General features: G+C 39.8%; 1 protein-coding gene across 5 annotated transcripts in view; it reads right to left on the minus strand.

The window, feature by feature from the left end:
- dnm2a (dynamin 2a) overlaps positions 1-19,766 on the minus strand; it is a 34,183-nt gene that overhangs the window by 5,683 nt on the left and 8,734 nt on the right. For 2 of the 5 annotated variants that reach the window (XM_082531195.1, XM_082531193.1), the window contains exons 2-18: positions 17,358-17,431; positions 16,988-17,137; positions 15,632-15,835; positions 14,622-14,720; positions 14,373-14,533; positions 14,126-14,268; positions 13,771-13,906; positions 12,544-12,611; positions 11,730-11,868; positions 9,777-9,863; positions 7,977-8,047; positions 6,300-6,351; positions 5,269-5,280; positions 2,939-3,049; positions 786-895; positions 546-657; positions 145-309 (exon numbers count right to left, since the gene is read on the minus strand). In XM_082531195.1, coding sequence (XP_082387321.1) covers positions 145-309; positions 546-657; positions 786-895; positions 2,939-3,049; positions 5,269-5,280; positions 6,300-6,351; positions 7,977-8,047; positions 9,777-9,863; positions 11,730-11,868; positions 12,544-12,611; positions 13,771-13,906; positions 14,126-14,268; positions 14,373-14,533; positions 14,622-14,720; positions 15,632-15,835; positions 16,988-17,137; positions 17,358-17,431 — 1,894 coding nt within the window. Of the gene's footprint in view, positions 1-144; positions 310-545; positions 658-785; positions 896-2,938; positions 3,050-5,268; positions 5,281-6,299; positions 6,352-7,976; positions 8,048-9,776; positions 9,864-10,951; positions 11,091-11,729; positions 11,869-12,543; positions 12,612-13,770; positions 13,907-14,125; positions 14,269-14,372; positions 14,534-14,621; positions 14,721-15,631; positions 15,836-16,987; positions 17,138-17,357; positions 17,432-19,766 lie in introns of all 5 variants that reach the window. The other 3 variants (XM_082531196.1, XM_082531197.1, XM_082531194.1) reach the window with 3 other exon arrangements.

Genomic DNA, 19,766 nt, shown 5'->3' on the forward strand with positions numbered 1-19,766 from the left:
AATTGCACACTGCTATGCCCAACTTATAAAAACAAACCCTTCCCCCAAAAAGAAATTTTCCAATGTGATTGGATAACTCTACTTCTAGCGTATTTCGAGTCTAGTCAATTACTTTGGTCTGGTGGTGAGAACTGCTGAACTTACGCTGTTGATCATGAGATGCATGATGGTCTTGGGCACAAGATCTCTGATAGATTTGTTTATGATGCTGATGTACGAGTCCACCAGGTTGCGTATGGTTTCCACCTGCCGTTCCAACTGAGGATCCATGGAGAATGTATCTGCAGGGCAAGGCTCTTCATTCTCCTCCTTAACCACAACATCAAAACACAAAACAGCAAAGATGAAGCAGAATTATAGCCTACACACATCTACTTCCTGTAATAGGAGCAGATATGAAAATTCTCCTGAAAATGTAAAGAGAGAAAAAGCGCTATAGAGTGTTTATAGTTGCACAGTAAGTCCAAACTCTGAGCTTGATTATGAATGCTTTCTGGTTCTTTAATGGAAAAGAACCAGTCAAACAGAAATACTTTGTTACATACCTGGTCCTTTTCTGGATAAACTCCAGCCCTGAGGAAAGACGCTTTCCAGCTGTCCACATCGTCCTGAGTATCACATGCCAGTTCTATTTGGCGAAGATCCTTGTACACGTTCCTGTAGAGATAAACAAGTGGCTGTGTGTAGCCTCACTCCAATACACAAATTCATGCACACACAAGGAAAAGATAGGCCTGCAGGAATACCGGTCAACAAGTACGGGTTTTATTATTAACACGACTGACCTCTGTTCAGTGTTGAAGATTGCAAAGATGTGCTTTGTGGACATAAAGCCTTTCTCAACATCTCTGAGCTTCAGGTTATCCAAGGGAAGCATATACTTCTTTTCTTTTTCCTAGCATGAGAAAAAAAACGTTTTTACACACGACACAAAGTAATAATAACAGGCAAACCTTGAACATATAACAGAGAACACATAAGGACTTCTACACAGTGCTGTAGTGAAATTTTTTAAACCTCCCAATAGTCAAGACATTTCTCATGATGTGAATAACATTTACTGAAATTTACAAAAGCATTGAAAAACAAATAAAATTCAAAAATAAATTTCAGAGTCAAGTTTTCAGAAAATGACCGATGGTACTAAAACATATGAAGCTTTCCTCAAAGCAGACTAGTAGAAAAATTATTCATCAGGTTGGGATTTTATAGAGAGCCTTCTTTGTCCTTAATGGCATCAAATTTTTCTGGTATTCCCCCCAAACTTTGGAGGCCTTTTCAAATTCTAATTTCTCTGTGGGAAACAAAAACCCTTACTCTTTTTCAGTTCTTCATTTGCTTTCTTTAAATACCACAGAAAATGTTCTCTGTTTGAATATTTCACTTAACTCAAAAATGTTACTTATAGAACTTCTAAATGATTTGATGTGTAACCCCTACATACTATGTAGGGTTGAAGAGCTCTGATTTCAACTGTAGGCTGTAGATGAAAATCACAGAGCGTTGCTCTGATACTTCGACACCAATGAGCAGACATGATGGAATGCATTTCCTCTGTGTGGACGACCACCAGGCTGGTGGGATGAAGAAATGCATGATGAGTGTGAGGAGGAGGAGCATGAGGGAGCTCTAGGGGGATGGGGTGCCAGCTTTCGCTGTTGAGCAAAGACATCTGGAAGCATTTATGTCTGCACAACCACAGAGAGCGGGGTGCAGGCCCAAGAGTTACATCACTCAGTTCCTCATGATTCCCCGCCCTCACGACACATACACACTCGCAAAAAAAGAAAAGAAAAAAAAAAAAACAGGGGCTAAGTCTTTAACTGCACGTGCAAAGACAAACAAACAGACAAGCCTGACTAAAGCGAACAAATACATAAAACTGAACTTTGTGCGTGTGCATAACGACGCACTTGCACACCCAATTCCTAAATCATTTAGGCTGACTCATGTGAACAAGTGTCTACACACATGCACACTTGTACACACAATCACCCCCTCCCTCTGCTCTGGCCCCCGTAACCCAGTACGATTTCCTGCAAATTCCAAAGTCAGATCCCGGCTGGAACATTTCAGCCCGCCTGCCACGTCAGTTTGCCTCCACCATCGTACCGCTCCTTTCTCTTCGACTTTTCACAAAAGGCTACCAACGTGAGGACGCCCTTTCAGTTAACGTTTGTGTGTGTGTGTGTGTATATATTTTAAATGATGACTTCTTTTTAAAAAAAAAAATAATAATAATAATCTTGGTGGAAGAATGGATACAACTAAGGACGATCAAGTGGGTGAGCAATGTGATGATTTTTTTTTTATGAATTTCATGCTATTAAAAGTATTCAAACTTTCATTTTAGTTAAATCAGTTAAGTCTGATCATTTTAAGTTTATCCATCAGGGCACGCATGCTTCTTGGAGTGAACATTTGTCTCCTTTCCTTGAATTCGAGACTCAGTACATATCTTTTCTACAAAACATATTTAGACACTGCTGTTTAGCCAAGAGGGGCTGGCACGAGTCACTCGCCTGAGTCACTTTAAACATATTGTTGTAATGGTTAAAATGTTTCATGTAATGCTGCATTTTCACACAAAAAACTTAAATTTTAAGTTTTCTGTTGTTTTAGTAATAAGCAGTTCCTATATACACGTGGCTTTTTCTTCATATGTATGATTACTGAGATAATATTTACTCTTTGTGTCCTCGGTCCTACAGTTGCAGCATGCAGACGTAATGACCTCTGGGTCCTTCCTCCCATCAGAGTCCTTCTCACCCCTCAACCCCCACCTCGCCTGCCCAGTGTTCAGACTACCTGTTCATCAGGCTGCAGCTGAACAGTAGTCTGCACATTGGTTAGGCTAGGCTGGGAAATGACACCAAATCCTCATTTGGGATAGTTTATATTAGCAGCAGCGTCTTAACCACACAGCAACTCTTCTCACCTCCTCATTTTTGTACCAGGACAGGGACTCAGCAGTCAGGACAAACCAGTATTCCTTGGAGCCTCCTTTCATGATGCTGATGTTGATGGTTAGCCAGCCTTTCCTGATCACCTGTATGGTCAGGAGAATATGACGGAGAAGGGTTGTAGGGAGAGAGGGGTACCAGGAGGATTGAGGGAAAGCTTTAACAATGAGGTTCATGCACTGGCGAAATGTGGATCCCATAAAGTTCCATTAATTATGGGATTTAACAACAATAAAACCTTACCCGCTTACCTGCTGGGCCTTGGTATGTTTGTGTTTTTTTCTTTTTATGTACATATTAAACATTGTACCTAAACAAATCTAATTTACTTAACTAGGTATCACAAAAGAGAGAATCTGAAAATGCTAAACTATGACAAAATGGAGTGACTAAAGAACAGAAAAACATGCACATTTATCTAGTATATACACATGTAATATGGATGACTATATACAAAAGCATTACAAGGTTGAAAAGAGGGATGTAGGCCTCATTGTCTATAGTCCACAGTAAGGAAATGACCAAATGGGTCCTGATAGTACCCACAGCATGGCTGCTCTGATACAAAGTCAAAAACCAAAGGTCGACGGTGGTATGTTAATGCCAGCGGGTCAGTAAAGCCTAGCCTATGCACTGGAAGTTAGAGAGCAGCATTGTTAATGGGTTTAGCTGAACTTTGAGAAAAGAGTGTTAATTACTTGATTTTAAAAGAAAGAGGTAAAGAAGGAAAAGTGATTTGTAGCGAAGGAGATTAAACACAGAGCCAAGCAGATGGACGGAGTTAGCAGAGATCACAAGCGGGACAAAAAATTTAAAAGCAAAGAAAAATCTGAAGTGGAGAGCTGGAGAGGGAATCAATTTAGGAAGAGTCCATGCATTATGGAGAAACCAGTGTAACCATGGTCTCTCCATTTTCTCACACAGAGCTTCATGCATTTCAAGTGCAGTATGTGAAACTATCTTTGAGAAGTGTGCTTTTTTGCAGACTGCATCTAAGTGGAAATGTCCATTTCAAAACCTGCTTTAGACCTCTCTCCTGCACTCCTTTTCCACCCAGGAGAGGACTGGAGTGAGCAATGGGAAATAAAGGTTAATTGGTTCAAAAGCGCCAACATAAACATGGGAGAGGAGTTAGGAATGCAGAAGCTAGTCGTGGTAGTTTGCCTTGGCATGAACATAACGTAACTTTTCAGAGCAATAAAAGGACTTAAATCCAGGGGATTTAAGGCAGGTAGAAATACTGCTTCCTGTTTTAATGTAAGCTTGCATAAGCGATGTGAGGATTTCACAGGTGAGATGTTCTTGTTTCTGTAGTCAGTTAAATCTAAATTTTTGTGATGCAATGGTTAATTAAAGGTGTTAGATTACATCAGAGTCAAAGGAAAGAAATTCATAGGATTGGTGTAAAAAAATAAAAATAATGACATTTTGAATTTGTCTTGTCAAATATTAAAAAAAGAAAATCAAAATGACCAAAACCCCCAAAACATTTCATTTAATTAAAGAAATCCCAAAGTCATAATCAATCATAGTACAAATACAGCTTTGATTAGTAAGAAGGTATCTTTTAGAATGTAATGAATTTAATCTAACAACCAATCCATAAAGGAAATGAGTAATTATTATTATTATTATTATTTGTTCCACTCTCAATACCCATTTTGTCCCCAGCGACACTTCGGATGATTTCCACAAGGCAAACTTTTGAGTCACCATGCATGAGGCAGCAGCAGAGGTAAAAACCCAAGGACAGGAGAACTGACGCCTCCACGGTTACTGGTGGAAGAGTTCCTTGTTATCTTTCTCTGGTCCTTAACAGAGAGAACAAAGCACTGCCAAGTGCCAAAAGCCTTTATGGGCACAAAATAATTCATATCTTTTTCATATTATTCAATAGAGAAAATGTTAGTAGCAACCAAAATGTAGAATTAATGACAATTACTGTCATATTAAAGTGATGAATTACAGAAGTCAATGTGCCGAGTGTTACTCTAAAGACAGTCCAAATTACTGGACTGCGTGCTGATGTCAGAATTGTAATTGATATCACTTTAAGTCAGTCCTGAGACTCTACCTTTTCCTCGTAGACCTCTCCTAGTGCGTCAAGCTGCAGAGAGGTACAACAATTCATTATGATGAAAGTATAAAGTGCTATTTGCTATAGCTAGCTGTTTAAACAGTTATTTCATAGCAGCCTGTTTTTGAAGCCTAACTATACCAGCTGACCTTTCTGTGATGGCCTCAGTTCTTCTGCATGAGTTACCCCTACTGCCCCGGGCAGGGTGTGGGTTTGAGGGGTACTTACCAGAATCTCACCCTGCAGTAACAGGAGGGGGGGAGGGGGGAGATTAAAGCCAAAAAAAAAAAAAAAAAAAAAAAAGGGGGGAGTAGTATAAAATCAAAGCCAAAATAAATAAGGTAAGGAAGCAAAGAAATGAAGATGAAGGACAAGATGTAGGAGGAAAGAGGAGAAGAAGAGGAGTGAAGCAGTAATGAGGAAGGTTGAAAAGAAGATGGTAAAATGGCAGGAATGACAGTTTGAAGGAAGTGCACACACACAGGAGGAAAACAGAGGAAATCCATTTGGCAACCAGAGAAAGGAAGATGAAGAGAGAGGAGAAAGAGGTATAGAGAGAAAGAGAGAGCAAGAGAATTACATGCAATTAGAATTACTTCAAGTATACCACAATTTGGTTATGTCATATTTGTTGCTCAGTTGATAGGTGCAGGATCCATGCACATTCTGTATTCTGTAGCAAAGGATGCTTGTGAGTTAATGGGAAGGCAAAACAATCAATATAATTTGGGGATCAATTGCTACTTTGCTTCACACCATCATGCCTAGATCACATGCAAACAGCAATTAATAACAGCCAGAGACAAATGCTCGTTAAAAATAAATAAATAAATAACAATAAAGCAGTGAAGCAGGGTCTTCTTTAAGTTCACTAAGGCAACTCTCCCCTTACTGAAAATGCCATTGAGGCTAATTAGCGGGAATACAATCATATTAAAAATTGCCTCAAATACACTTTACAATTTAAACAAACTTTTCAACAAAACACTGAATAAAATAGAAAAGGAGAGGTACCAGCTTTGTAACAATATTGGCAAAGACCAGCCAGTTGAACATGAGGATTAGAAAAGATTGGGACTGGATACAGTCAGTGTCATTAACAGTTAGGTAGGTCAAGATAGATTAATGGCCAAGGGTCTTTATCACTGCTAAGTTATGTCAGGTATGCTCACTAGGTTTATTAACAGGTTGGTAATGGGAGGCGTCAGTAAAGGAAGATTAAATCTGGGATTGGTGAAAAGCTGACCGAGCAAACATACCTGGTTCGGTATGGCCCTCTTCTTGTTCGCAGCCGTGTTCCTCTGCTGAGCACTGTCATCACATAAAGAGATCACAACACACCTTATACCACATCTCTAAAATACACAAGTATTCACAAGTGACTTGTGTGGGTTTAGCTAAGATGTTCATGGCGTCATTATTATTGAACCAATACATACACACATGGATGTGGAAGTAGGCTGGGGAAGAATTTGCACTACATGGGGACTATAATGGTCTTACAAATGCTATAAGACAAAACCCTCAATCTTTTCTGTTTGCCCACCTGTTGTTGCCGTACACTGGGGAGCTACCATCATCCAGCCTTCTGTAGTCAAGACTGAAAGTGATGTCATGAGAACCGTTAAACAGCCCTTGCTTACCGCCGACAAGTTTCATCAATCCGCTTGCCATGCAGAGGATAAACCTTCACACACGCACACACTCTGGGGCTTGCTTTGTTATTGGTCAATGAAACAACCCACACAGAGCAGGGAAGCGTCACTCAACTACATGCTACTGTAACTACTATGCTAAAAAGAACACGAATTCAACCACAAACTGCTTAGGGATATACCACAAACGCAGTGAACACTTTGCAATGTGCAAATTAGTTTCCAGTGCACAAAAGCATCTAAAGTCAATGCAGTAAAACGTCAGCACTTTCTCTCTTCATTGCCAACATAAGTAGTGTTTATAGTCAAGCAACCGAGCATGCTTGACTTTGTTTGGAGGCTCAGCAAGCAGTGGGGAGAAGTCGGCATCTAAAGTGACCTTGATCAATGTAACATCCACTTTACTGAGAGGGAGAGATATGTGCTAAATGACTAATTGGCATGCTGCACACTGAGGCACAGTAGTTTACAACATGTATGTAATTATAAGCTGGAGCTCTGCACTCAATAGTCCAAATCATCCAACTGCAACCCTGTAAGCTTGCTAACATCCAATACCATCAGCGGGAGGTAACACGGATGTTCGGTTTGGCTTAAGCCGCCTACTTTGATTTGACACAAACTAACACTTTTTGTGAAGTCTTTACCCACTCATCGACTTGCTGTTGACTCCAGTAATCTTTACCCCATCTATCGCTCCTCTGCTTTTCATTGGGACTTCTCCACAACCATGTGACTAGAAACTAGAGAGCAGAAACTAGTTTCTCTAAAAATGCATAATTACTTCACTCTCCAATTTCAAACCAAACCAACGGGTTTACTCTCTCATAGTTAATCAGTATACGACACATGCACATTCTACTGAAAGTGTGCAGAGCTGTGAGCCAGACTGCTGTGTGCGTGCCATTTATATGACAGACACCACGGAAAACTATGGAAGGGAAAACAAGCTACATAGTGCCTTGGCTAGCATTTTCAGACAATCATCTATGGACACAAACTTATTATAGGAAATGACTGGACTCAGGAGCAGTGCAGTGATTGTCAAGGGTCTAAAGTGAGAGCTGGATTGCATGCGTATTGATTGCTGAAAGTTATCGTATTACATGTCTTTTCTTTTTAAAAAAAAAAAAAAAATCAAGAAAAAAAAAAATCAATGGAACCACACGTTCGGACAAAAGGCAAATTAAAGTTCATCAAACTTGCCCTCAGTGAGACACTTGTCACAGACAGCAGGCTGTAAATTGGGCTGGAGAAGGTGGAGGTGAGAGGGGTACTTACTTAGCAAAGCCTATGAAGTCCTCATGGTTGGTGTTGATGTAGGACAGCTCAATGTCAATCAGCAGCAGAACCTTAGCAGAAAGTTATGATTATGATTGTGTTATGACACAATTAAACACCAATTACAGTGAGCACAAAATAGAAAGTCTCCCTTGTGATATTACACACTGAACAAAAATAAACCCTGACATTTAAAACTAAATTCACACAGTCATTGTGATACAGCCCATCAGTACTGCATTAGTGATGCAGTGGAGTTGAGAATAGGAATTTCAGCTCAACTTGTTTTGATTTCTGGTTAAAAGTGTTGCTACCAGGACTGAAACTCTAGCGTGGACAATTTAAACCTGAAACGAAATAAATACGTTTTTCCTTCTCTCTCAGAAGCCAGATTTCTGTGAAAATTTAGCAGAAATGAGTCAAATTAACAGGAAGTTGGAATATATTTAAAGCACATGTGGCCAATTAAACTTTTTTCCCCTGAATATTAAAGAGATTAGAATCTATGTTGACTCATTTGGTCAAACTATCAGTTACGAATTCACTTGCAGCACTAAATACCAATGATGACTAGGACTACACACACACACACACACACACACAGTTGCAAACCTTATGGAAAAAAAAAAACCTGATAATGCATGCAGTGTTATAATATACAGGATATAACAGGCATCTGTTTTTTTTTTCTTAAATGTATGCATCCACCTGCAGCTCTGATAACCACAAATATGAATAGACTTGAGACAAAACATTTTATAACATGGTTGTGCGTCACTGGGAAGAATGCATGCAGACACCAAGAGGGCAACTAGCATAGCATGACCTTAAATTACCGATAAAGAATTGCAGGGAGATTAAGGGTGTTTTTAAAAAGGAAAAATGTGCTTCTTCGTGTTTCAGATGGAAGATCAGCAGATGTAGAAACTAAAAATGCTCGATGAGTCATTGATACAGTTAATGCTAGGTGTTAAAATGTTAAGGTCAAATTTATTTATATAGCACATTTCAAACAGCCGATGCTGCACAAAGTGCTTAACAATATAAAAATGGTATTAAAAAGCAACAATGTAATACAATAATAACAGTAAAAAACAATAACTATGAACTTCTTCACATTACAAACTATAATATTTATTAATTATACTTATATCATAACTTCATGTGTCACTCCCCCCCCCCCAACCTCCTCGTGCGCTTGGTGGCTCTGGGGTGCGTGACTGGGCATTTTGGTGTGTTTGCTGGCCTGCCCCCTTGGAGGGTCTCTGTCTTTCTCCCTGTCTGTCTCTGTCTTTCTCTCTGTCAGCAAAATGGTATATCTGTTTGTGTACCTCCCTCTGTTTTGTCTTTTTGGTGCCATGTATCATCAGTGTGTGCTTTGTTACAGAAACAGCAGTTGGAGACCCAGCGTGTCTGTTTACTTCACTCTCGACCCCCCTCCCGATCCCATTCTTTGCTATTTTTTCCCTTCTCTCTTTTCTTTTTCTAGTTCTCTGCTTTCTTCTCTCATCTTTCACCTATCTGGCCTTTACCCCCAGTCTGCTCCAGCGTAACAACCACAGGACATTAATATGAATAATAACGTAAATAAATAAAATAGCATACACAGTCTACTGTGCTCTACTTGGGAAAGCAAAAATATGTTCGGCACAACAAAGAAAAGAAAAAAAAAGTTTGACAGGACAGGTTTAAAAAAAACAAACATACAACTACTGGACTGAGGTTACACAGGAACTGTAGATGCATTTTTTGCACGTGAAAAATGATAACTAATGTTTAATCAGCATGCCAGCATCTCACCTGGTCCTTGGCCTTCCCTTCTCTTTCTCTGACATGAGTTGTGACAATTCTCTCAGTCTCCTCTCTCAGTCTGGGGTAGGAGTTGAGCTGAAAGGCAACAAAAACACATAACTGCGGCCTTGAACTGAGACACATGCACACTTACATGTGAGCTTGAGCTTAATAAGACTTACCAATAAGTATCAGAGAGAAACAGGAGTGAGAAGTGAAAATAAGTAGGAAACAAAGAAAAGGGAAAGAGATAGTCAAGTGACATTGCAGTGTCACACATATCCAGGCAATCACAATCCAGCACACGCACATAAACAGACTTTAAAGCCACAATGACCGTCTGTTATATAAGGTGGCAGAATCAGCCAGAGATGACTTCACAAAAGATCCAATTTTGTCGCACTCGATATTTGTTGTTGGCATAATCCTGTATTTTTGTGAGTGTGTGTAAAACAGTCGTCTCTAGCTGACTGTAGTAGTTATATTAATGAAGACTGGATGAGAAATAGCAGGGTGGGTGAGGCAGAGAAAAAGACAGGGACTATGGATGCCTGGGTAACAGAGCAGATTTTTTTTTTTTTTTTAAATCATGTCTTTAGATGCAGAGCCTTCATCTGTCCACAAGATGGTAGTGTAGAGTTGTTGCTATGGAAACGCTTCATTCAAGCTGTCACAGCACCCACAGAGCCCTTAGGGCTCTGAATATCATCTCAGCTCCCCCACCCCGACTCACATTGTTCCCTTTCCATCCGGTTCAGCAGATAACAGAATGTCAGTCTGTCATGTGGGTCAGAAAGGGAGCAGCGGTGGGCTCGCCTCTGCTCAGACAGACCAGAAGCAATGTGGAGGTGGGGGGGAAAAAATGCTCTAATGAGCTGATGCTTAGGTCCAGCAGCACGTGGGAGACAGCTGGTGGAAATTTATAGTTGTGTTTAATATTTCAAATGTGAGCAAATCTGACGCGCCAAGAAGATGCCAAATGGCGTGGCAACTTCTAAAAGTACGAAGACGGCAGGGGGAGGATGCACACATTCAATGCAGTGGACACAGATGGTGTGGTGGCAAAGAGTTGTCTGGAGTTGATTTCACTGGGGTGAAAACTCGATGACGGTGATACACATTTACAAAGAAAATGAATCCCTTTTTTTAAATGCCATCTTCCTGGCTGGTGTGTCCCTGGTTACCTTAACTGCACACTTCATGACGAGTGCGGTGAGCTCAGAAACCACCAGGTCCACACATTTAAGGCTGGGCTCTTTGAGTTTGAGGATCTGCTTTTTGACAATCGCCTCGAAAGCCAGGTCAGGGGTGAAGAGCCCCGTTCTGAGAGGTCATTGGGTCGATTGAATTTGGTTAAGGAGGTAGAGAGACAGCAGGAGGCAGGAATTGAAGAAAGAAAAATTGAAAAGAGAGGAAAGGGAAAAAAGAGGAAATAAAAAGAGAAGTTGTTGTTCAGTTAGTCATTTCTAGGCACAAACAGACAAAACCAAGCAGCGGTTAAAGACAAGCTGCAGATATACTTCACATCTCTTCCTTCACTAGCTAGTCGCTCTTAAATGAGGTGAATATGGTGATGACTAATGCCAAATTTGCACCTTACAGACCACCCTATATTTCACTGGCATTCTGCATCGAGTTGTGAGACCTGCAGCTTGTCCAGGAGAGACTTGAGATGTTCAGTCCAGAAAACATCTCTTATCCACAACAACACGTTACCCGTCACAACACTCCAAAACACGACAGCGCTGCCTGCACACAGAGCTCATGGGGCTGGGTGAAGCCAGGGCAAACTGCACAGAACTTTCCTCTTTATCCTCCTTATAAACACTGGTAGCTTAGCAGAGGCTTCTCTACATCTTCTAAGAAGATGCTAATGTCCTGTGTCAGTTCACCCTCTGGCACACCCATGCTTTCCCCCGCCCAATGTCTCTGGGTCGGGAGATGCTGGACCACCTGCAGTACCTTGTTGGTGCACTGCCTGACTGTGTTGATGAGCTCCTGAATGACCAGATCGATACATTTGAGACAGGGCGTTTTCAGCTTAACGATCTGCTTTTTCACGATGGCCTCAAACGCCAGGTCTGGAGTGAACAGTCCCGTTCTGAGGATGCACAGAGAGACAGAGGCACAGCGGCAGACAGATGGGACAGTTAACAGAGATGTTGGTAAAAAAAATAAAATAAATAAAATAAAATATAATTTATACACACACACACACACACACACACACACACGATGAGACACCCCCCCCAAAAAAAAATTTAATAAAATACTGACAAACATGACAGGAGAAGTGGAGATGAAGTGCCAAAGACGGCCGAATGTGCGTATAATTAAAAACACACAAGGACAAATGAGATAAGACAGACAGAAGATTTTCATTAAGGAATACACAACAACACAAATGCAGCTAATACAGATACATGTAACACAAAATCGCATTATAACCGAATACTTTGGCAGGCAGTAACAAAAAAAAGGAGTGGGTGGCTTTGCAGTGAGGAGATAAAGGGATTGAAAGAACACTGAGGAAAAGTAGAAAAATTTAAAATTCTCATACAACACTTACTGAATACACCAATTTTAATTGGTACTTTTAGTCTATGATTCCAAGGCTTGATTATGGAAATTTGAATTGCAGTAAAATAAAAGCTCTGATGAAGGGAGAAAATCAAGTGTGTGGCTACAGCAGTATTTAAGGTTGAAGCAGAAAAGAGGCAATTATTGAGTTTCTTTTTCGAAGGGAGGAGGATGTTTTTTGTCCCATTCCACTTGCCTGACACCGTGGACATTCTTGATTGCATGGCTGATTTCTCGCCGTAGCTCCTTCTCATCAAAAACAATCTGGATAAAAGAAAAGATATAAAGTTGTTTTGGGGTTTTTTGTATGTAAATCAAACCTAGAAGCCAAACTTTCCAAGTACATGTTGATCTAAATATGATTGATTCCCTGTGTCCGACTTAGGGATGGGTATTGATAAGATTTTCACGATTCCGATTCCATTTTCGATTCTGTTTAACGATTCAATTCTTTATCGATTCTTTTTAAAAAAGGAGAACACTGAGGTCAATTACCTTAAAACTTTGTTTTATATATTCTCTTTGAAGAAAATAGAAATTTAGGAGTAACATGGCCTTACAAACCCAACAGTGAGATCTTAAGAGATCCAGCCTACGGCTCTTCAACGGGGTGTCACAGGGTCCCCAGGAAAAAGAAAAAAAAAAATTGTAAATGTAAAATAATAAAATAAATATTCTTCTGTAGCAATAACAAAGTATAACATAAATTATTCTGTAGCAATTACACAAGAATATCCAGTAATGTCCCTGCCTACAATTAAACACATTCACTTACCGAAAATCGGGGGCATCTGCTGTGGCAAATGGGTGCATGACATTTGTATATCCTGGCCTGAAAGGAGACGCTACCGGTAAACTGCAATGAGAACTGCCAGCATCTGAGCCAGCCAGACTCTGTCTGTCTCTCTCATCATGGTCACCTAAATGCAGCGCACAGTAATAGTAGGTTTTGTAATAAGGCAGATCTCACTAACATAATATGCACTGTTAGTTGATTATTTACCTGCCGCATTACCGTTACCGCTGCTGGGTTGAGATTCACGCGTCCGGAGCGGAATTAAAAACGTGACATTCATTTAAGGTCATCGCGTGTTTTGTGAGCAAATGCTTTTGCATATTTGTAGTGTTTCCTCCTTTAAATGAAATATCTACTTTGCAAGTTGCCCTGTTGACATCCGTTCTCGTAAAGTATAACCAAACTTTTGAGCATTTGAGCCGCCATGTTTCCTGCCAGGTAAATGACGCTCCGCAACGTGGTGACGTCCTTCGGGACGACTGGAATCGATAAGGAAATCGTTTGCAAAAATGGCAAACAATTCTTAGGAATTGAAACAGTGGGAACCGGTCCTCAACAAGAACCGGTTTTCGATACCCATCCCTAGTCCGACTGCTTGTTTTATGCATGTTATGCCACAGTACTAACCTTGACTAGTTCAAAGGGGAAGCGCTCATGAAAGAGGCGGTTGATCTTGGCACCACCCGAAAGCTCATTGGTGTCCACCTGGTCCCCGGAGCCTTCAATGCACTTCTCAAAGTCCACACCAAACTGCTGCACCATCCTGATGAAGGACACATGTGGCTTTGTGAATACCCTGCTTGCTGTTCATTAAAACAAATTTATCTGTAATAACAGCACTTAACATCAATGGTACAAAAAAGTGGTATTGATTTTAAGTAAAACAGGCATTTTATCACAACCTTTCTACTTTTATTTCAGCACAAGATAATTAATGATGCTGTTTGTATTTCTCTCAGGAGAAATATTAATTTGCACGTACTGCAACAAAGCCTTGGTCTTCCGTGTCGGGTCATCTGGACGGAAGTTCTTGTACTCCTCAACCTCCTTCTCTAGGGAGAGAAGCTGACTCTGCAACTTACTGCGCAGACCAGGCAGGGTATCCCTGATGTGGTTGGTCAATTGCTATAGAAAAAAAGGTAGCCTTTTATTTTTAGGATATCGGTGGCATGGCAGAGATAAGATAACATTTTTTAAAACAAAATTTAAAAAGACAACCACTAGCAAACCTGGTTAAGTGCTTTCTGTAGATGTGGTGTACCCATGCGTTCTGCCATGTGTCTATAGGCTGGGTGAGACAAGAAGAACTTTCTCTCAGCAGCCAGAGCAGCACGAATGTCTTTCCTCCCATCAATGTCTTTCTGACTGCGGTTCACCACACCTATGTAACCTACACACACGCACACACAGAGTCATTCCAGGTGTAAAATTAAAGCCAAGTAAATGCATATTCCTGTAAGTATGTGCATAATCCTCACCCCTTCGCAGTGGCAGAAGTTTATTTTCAAAAATATCCTTCGCATCTGTCCCTTCGTCCATCAGATCCAGTTTTGTTATAACACCAATGGTACGCAGACCTGCACATAATTAAGTGTAGTTATACAAACGTTCAGAAATGTGATATTTGTAACCAACATGAAAATAAATTCTTATGATTTACAAATCTCAGAGTGATATTTCATTCAGATAAGACTATAAAAACATGTTATGTGTCTAACTGGGAAAAGGTACTAATTTAAGGGAAAAAAAATAAAATTAATTTGATGGCAGCAAATGTCCAACAACAACAACAACAACAACAACAACCTGAGACAGGGCCATGTTTACTACGGTGTAGGATCCCTACTTTGAACTTTTAGGAATTCAGATGCTCATCAGTCCTGGGTCTTCTTTACCATATTTTTGATTTAATGTTTTTAATTGATTTGCCTGACCTCAGAAAAGTTTTTCACTTTGCCTCAGTCCATTTTAAATGATCTTTGTTTTGTGTTCTATTGTAAATAAAATATAGGTTTATGAGATTTAAAAATCATTTCATTTTTTTAAGTTACATTTTACACAGCGTCCCAACACTTTTTGGAATTGGGTTTGTAACCATAGTTCACTACACATTTCAAGCAACTAGTCAATGTGCTCTCCATTTACATGAAAATTAGGGGATTTTTGTGTTATTACTTTAGTGAGGTGATGTTTGTGTATAACTATGTAATGATACTCAAATCACATGTTATGTGTAATTAAATCACAAATCCTGGTAACTCCAAACAGTTCACAACAATACATATTACATCAGTGTCTTTCATCACTGGCAGAGGCCAAATAAGATGTGGAGACTTGCTCCACACTAAAGTGCAGATGAAACAGGAGTAGCAGATTAAAGGTAAGGTAATAGGCATCATAACATGCAATGTTAAAGTGTATTAATTAAAACTTTGGGTTTGGAGGCCTGCTCTTTGAATGTTAGACTACTACAAAGATGCACGCTTACCCTGTGGGTCCACCTCCTTTGCAATCTTCAAAGCATCAGAGTTGGCCAGATCAGTGTTGGCAGGAGTGACTGCCAGGATCAGACAGCTTTCCTTGGTAATGAATTGCAACAGCATATCCCTGATCTGGTGCTCTATGTCTTGTGGCTGATCTCCTACAGCAACCTTAGTCATTCCCGGGAGGTCAATCAGTGTCAGGTTCAGCACTGAGTCATAGAAGGACAGAAGTCAACATAAATCCTAAACACATATTTTTTTTCAGATGAATTAAAGTAGATAATCAGGTTTCTTGAATGGAAAATAGGAAACACCCATACATATCATTGTTTGCTCAAGTAAGGTGTTATTTTTAAGTTCATTAGGACTAAGCACTGACACTGGGTCAGTTCTATTTATTAATACTAGCTAGGCCTGTGACACGTTTTAAAAATTCTTAATTCTGTATTATTTTAAGGGTTTGGTAAACACGTCACACATTAAGAAGTACAGATAAAATTGTAGGCAAGTCCTAAACCAAAAAGGATATCCACCATTTTGAAGTCAAGAGTAAATTTTAGTGCCATTTAGTAACCAACTCAAATGCACACTGTCCAATCTGCTCCACACTAGGCATTCTTGATAAGACTCCACGCATAAATACAACTAAATGCCAATGCCAGGCCACAGTCAGAGCATCATGTACCGGTAACAAGAACAGACATTGTGCGCAAAAGATCATTCAATGTACATGATATTTTCATTGTGGGTTCTACACATGATAAAGGGCAACATGACATATAATTGGTGTGTTGTCCATTACCAACTAGAGGCACAAGAAGTGATCTGTAACTTGACAGCCCTGAAAACATCTACATGCATGCAGGAAATTGCTGCAGCATTCCCTGATTATAGCACACCATCTCAGCATGCAAAGTTGCAATAGCCCTGCAGCTTTACTTTACATTTTGTTATTTACATTAACATGGCTTATCATTCACATGGATGCAACAGTGACTTTTATTTCTTTCTACAGCTGACCCAAAGGCTTTTATTATAAGAACCATCCAGCAATAAGAGAATGACCTTTGGAAAGCTAATTTGTAAAGTTCAAAAGTGTGCTGTATAAATAAATTAACCTATCAGACAGTACTGTGCTAAAACAATGATCAGTTTTAAAGAGAAACAGAGGATTAACATTCACACTCACAGTATGAGCAAAATGCACCCTGAAATAGAATTTATGGTCGTATCTGCAATGGCTTAGAAAAAAAAAGGGTGTGGGGGGTAATGGTCTTAATATGTACATTAGAGCAAAGAGTTTTAAAAAATGATTTTCTGGACTTTGTGATTAAAGTTTCAAAAAGACTTGTGTCCATTACCGTGTGGGGAGTACACCCTCAGGTTAATTGGGATAGGAGAGATGCCTTTGTTGGAGCCTGTTATCCTGTCGGTCTCTGCCTCAATTTCTGCCCGCACTTCATCAAAATCCACGAACTTCTTTCCTTTGCAGTGCAAGAATTCAGCATATTCTACACACAGTGACAGGGTAACGTTTACAAGGGAGATGGGGAGACAGAGGACAAAGGGAACAAAAAGGAAAGGGAGAGCGAGAGAGAAAATATTAAATGGATGAAAGCAGCAAATAGAAGACAGTGTGCCTAGCTTGAGGCATTGTGACTGAGAGGCCATATGCAGGGCAGCTACAAAAGGAGATTGGGATGTGGCTGTGTACAGGACTGACATACTCACCTGCTTTATTGTTGATCAGCTGCAAAATTAGAGGTCTGCGGGTCACAATGCCTGAGCCACGTGGAAGGAAGTCCCTGAGTGAAAGAGACAGAGAGAAAAAAATAAAAAAAATAAACACCAGATACTTTGTAAAGGTGACACAAAAGACATAATACAAGCAATCAAGATGAAAAGAAAGAGACAGGAAGAAAGAAAAAGTTACATCAATTCTTTACTGCACTCAATGTCCATTTCCCCACTGTTTGGCCTCTGGTAAATTGATGGGCACAGGAGAATTTCACGCCTCCAACTTCACTCACAACAAATTAAATGTGACAAAGTCATTTTCTCTCATCATTACAGCAAGACAGACCAATACAGGCACACCCACTGCTGCTAGTTAGAGCTGGGCGATAGAACGATAACGATATGTATCGCGATATAACTTTTACTCGATAGAGAAATTAAGCTATCGCGATAGACCTCGCCGCTCTTGTCCTCTTAAAATAAAAAAAAATAAAAAATAAAAAAAGGTCAGCCAATCCAAACTAAGTAGCGCAGAGCCGAACCAATCACAGCCGCAGCGTCACGTCGCGTGACTTGTTACGTACAGCACAAGTGCCAAGCCGCACGTGTGTTTGTTTGGGAAGCAGCCAGCGGGTCATGGAGGAAATGAGTGTGCCGACTAGAAAAATCAACCGAGCGTGACCGAAGAGAAAACAGATGATGGTTCCAATGCCGGAGAGATTGTCGAACGGAAGAGCCATAGAAGTTCCGTAGTGTGAAGGTATTTCGGCTATTTCAAGTCTGACAAAAAACAGAGTAGCGTGCACTGTAAATTGTGCCGAAAGCAAGTCTGGAAATACAATAAACTGGTGCATGCGTCACACTGCGCCACGTTATTGTTTCGGTGAAATGAATTTCTACAATACTGTTACTGTTAATTCTACTCTCTGCAGTGTTTAAATGCTTACATATACACACAGTTACTGTCCCCCCACACATACGACTCTGTTCTGCTTCTATGCCGCAGCTTTGTTTACTTTTTCCCACCGAGGCTTCTAGACTTCTGATTGGCCAACATTTCTGCACGGTTAGGAATCTAGCGCCACCTGCTGCTTTGGCATGTTCATAGCAGCGTTTTCCTTCATTTCTGCCTTTATGTGTGGACGGGATTATTTTTTAAAACGAAAACGGAAAATCTCCGTTTTCAAAAATACCCGTGTACGTGTGTACGTAGCCTCAGTCTCTGACTGGAAGCGCTAATTCGTCATTCGGCTTTTGTCAGACTAAAGTAACTGTTAAAACTGTTTGAAAAGCTCAGCTATACAACAAGGAGAGATTGAGAATTTCCTTTTAGTTCTCAGTTTATTTGATATTGACAAAAGTTAGTCAGTTTTGTCTGTTCTTCTGTAAAACAAACTAAGATTTATTTTTAGAATTAATATTTTGTTTCTAAGTGGAATTGACAATTTAGTCTGTTTCGTTTGTTCTATTTTGAAACTTAAACGCTTTAGCGGCTGCCTTTTGTGTAGTTTGCAATATTTGCCTTTATTTATCTGAAAAAGTCTCATGTTCCTTAAGTACATCTACCCTGTTGAACTTATTATGGGAAATAAATATTTAAATAAAAACAAGCTGCTGATTATTTCACATTTTACTTGTGAGCAACGGCACATTTAAATCTTACAAATATAGTTATTTGGCTTATATCGTGATAGATATCGTTATCGCCTGAAATGAAAAAAACATATCGTGATATGAAAAAATCTCATATCGCCCAGCTCTACTGCTAGTATGAGCAAAATGCACCCTAAAACAGAATTTATGGTCATATCTGCAATGGCTTACACAAACTTCATTTTTCAATTTATGGATCTCCTTTCATAATGAACCAAACAGCGTGTAATTATAATGCCATCTAAGAACAGATCCCCCAGGACGTCCACAGACAGTGATCCTTAGAACACAATGAAGGCACCTGTGCTTATCTTACCGCTTTAAATGCATTTGCGATTCACAGTTCAATGGTTTGCAAACAGTTAAACTAATATTTGATGCAATATCTTAAAAAAGAAAAACAGAAAAAAAAAAAACTAGACAAAGAGGAAGCACACATTAAACCAGTAAAGTCTCACAAAGGCTTCAGTGTGTCCTCAGTAAACGGAGGTTTTCAAAAGCTTTGAGTCACTATGTCGCAATTAGGCTAAGAACACAACTTTGAGTCCCCAACTTTCTTTGTAATATTTTTAAATGCCAGCATCGACCAATAACCAGCTAAGCTTTTATTGTAACACAGGAAACAATGTTTTATCACTGAAGCACAACAGCTTTGGAGAAATTTCTAATTAGATTGTCGAGTTCATGGGCTACAATTTAAAATTTGTTGTCTGACAAGAGAAAAATATGACTACAGTTTCAGTCAGAAAT

Source organism: Aulonocara stuartgranti (genome assembly GCF_965226115.1).
Source record: "Aulonocara stuartgranti genome assembly, chromosome: 4".
NCBI lineage: Eukaryota > Metazoa > Chordata > Actinopteri > Cichliformes > Cichlidae > Aulonocara > Aulonocara stuartgranti.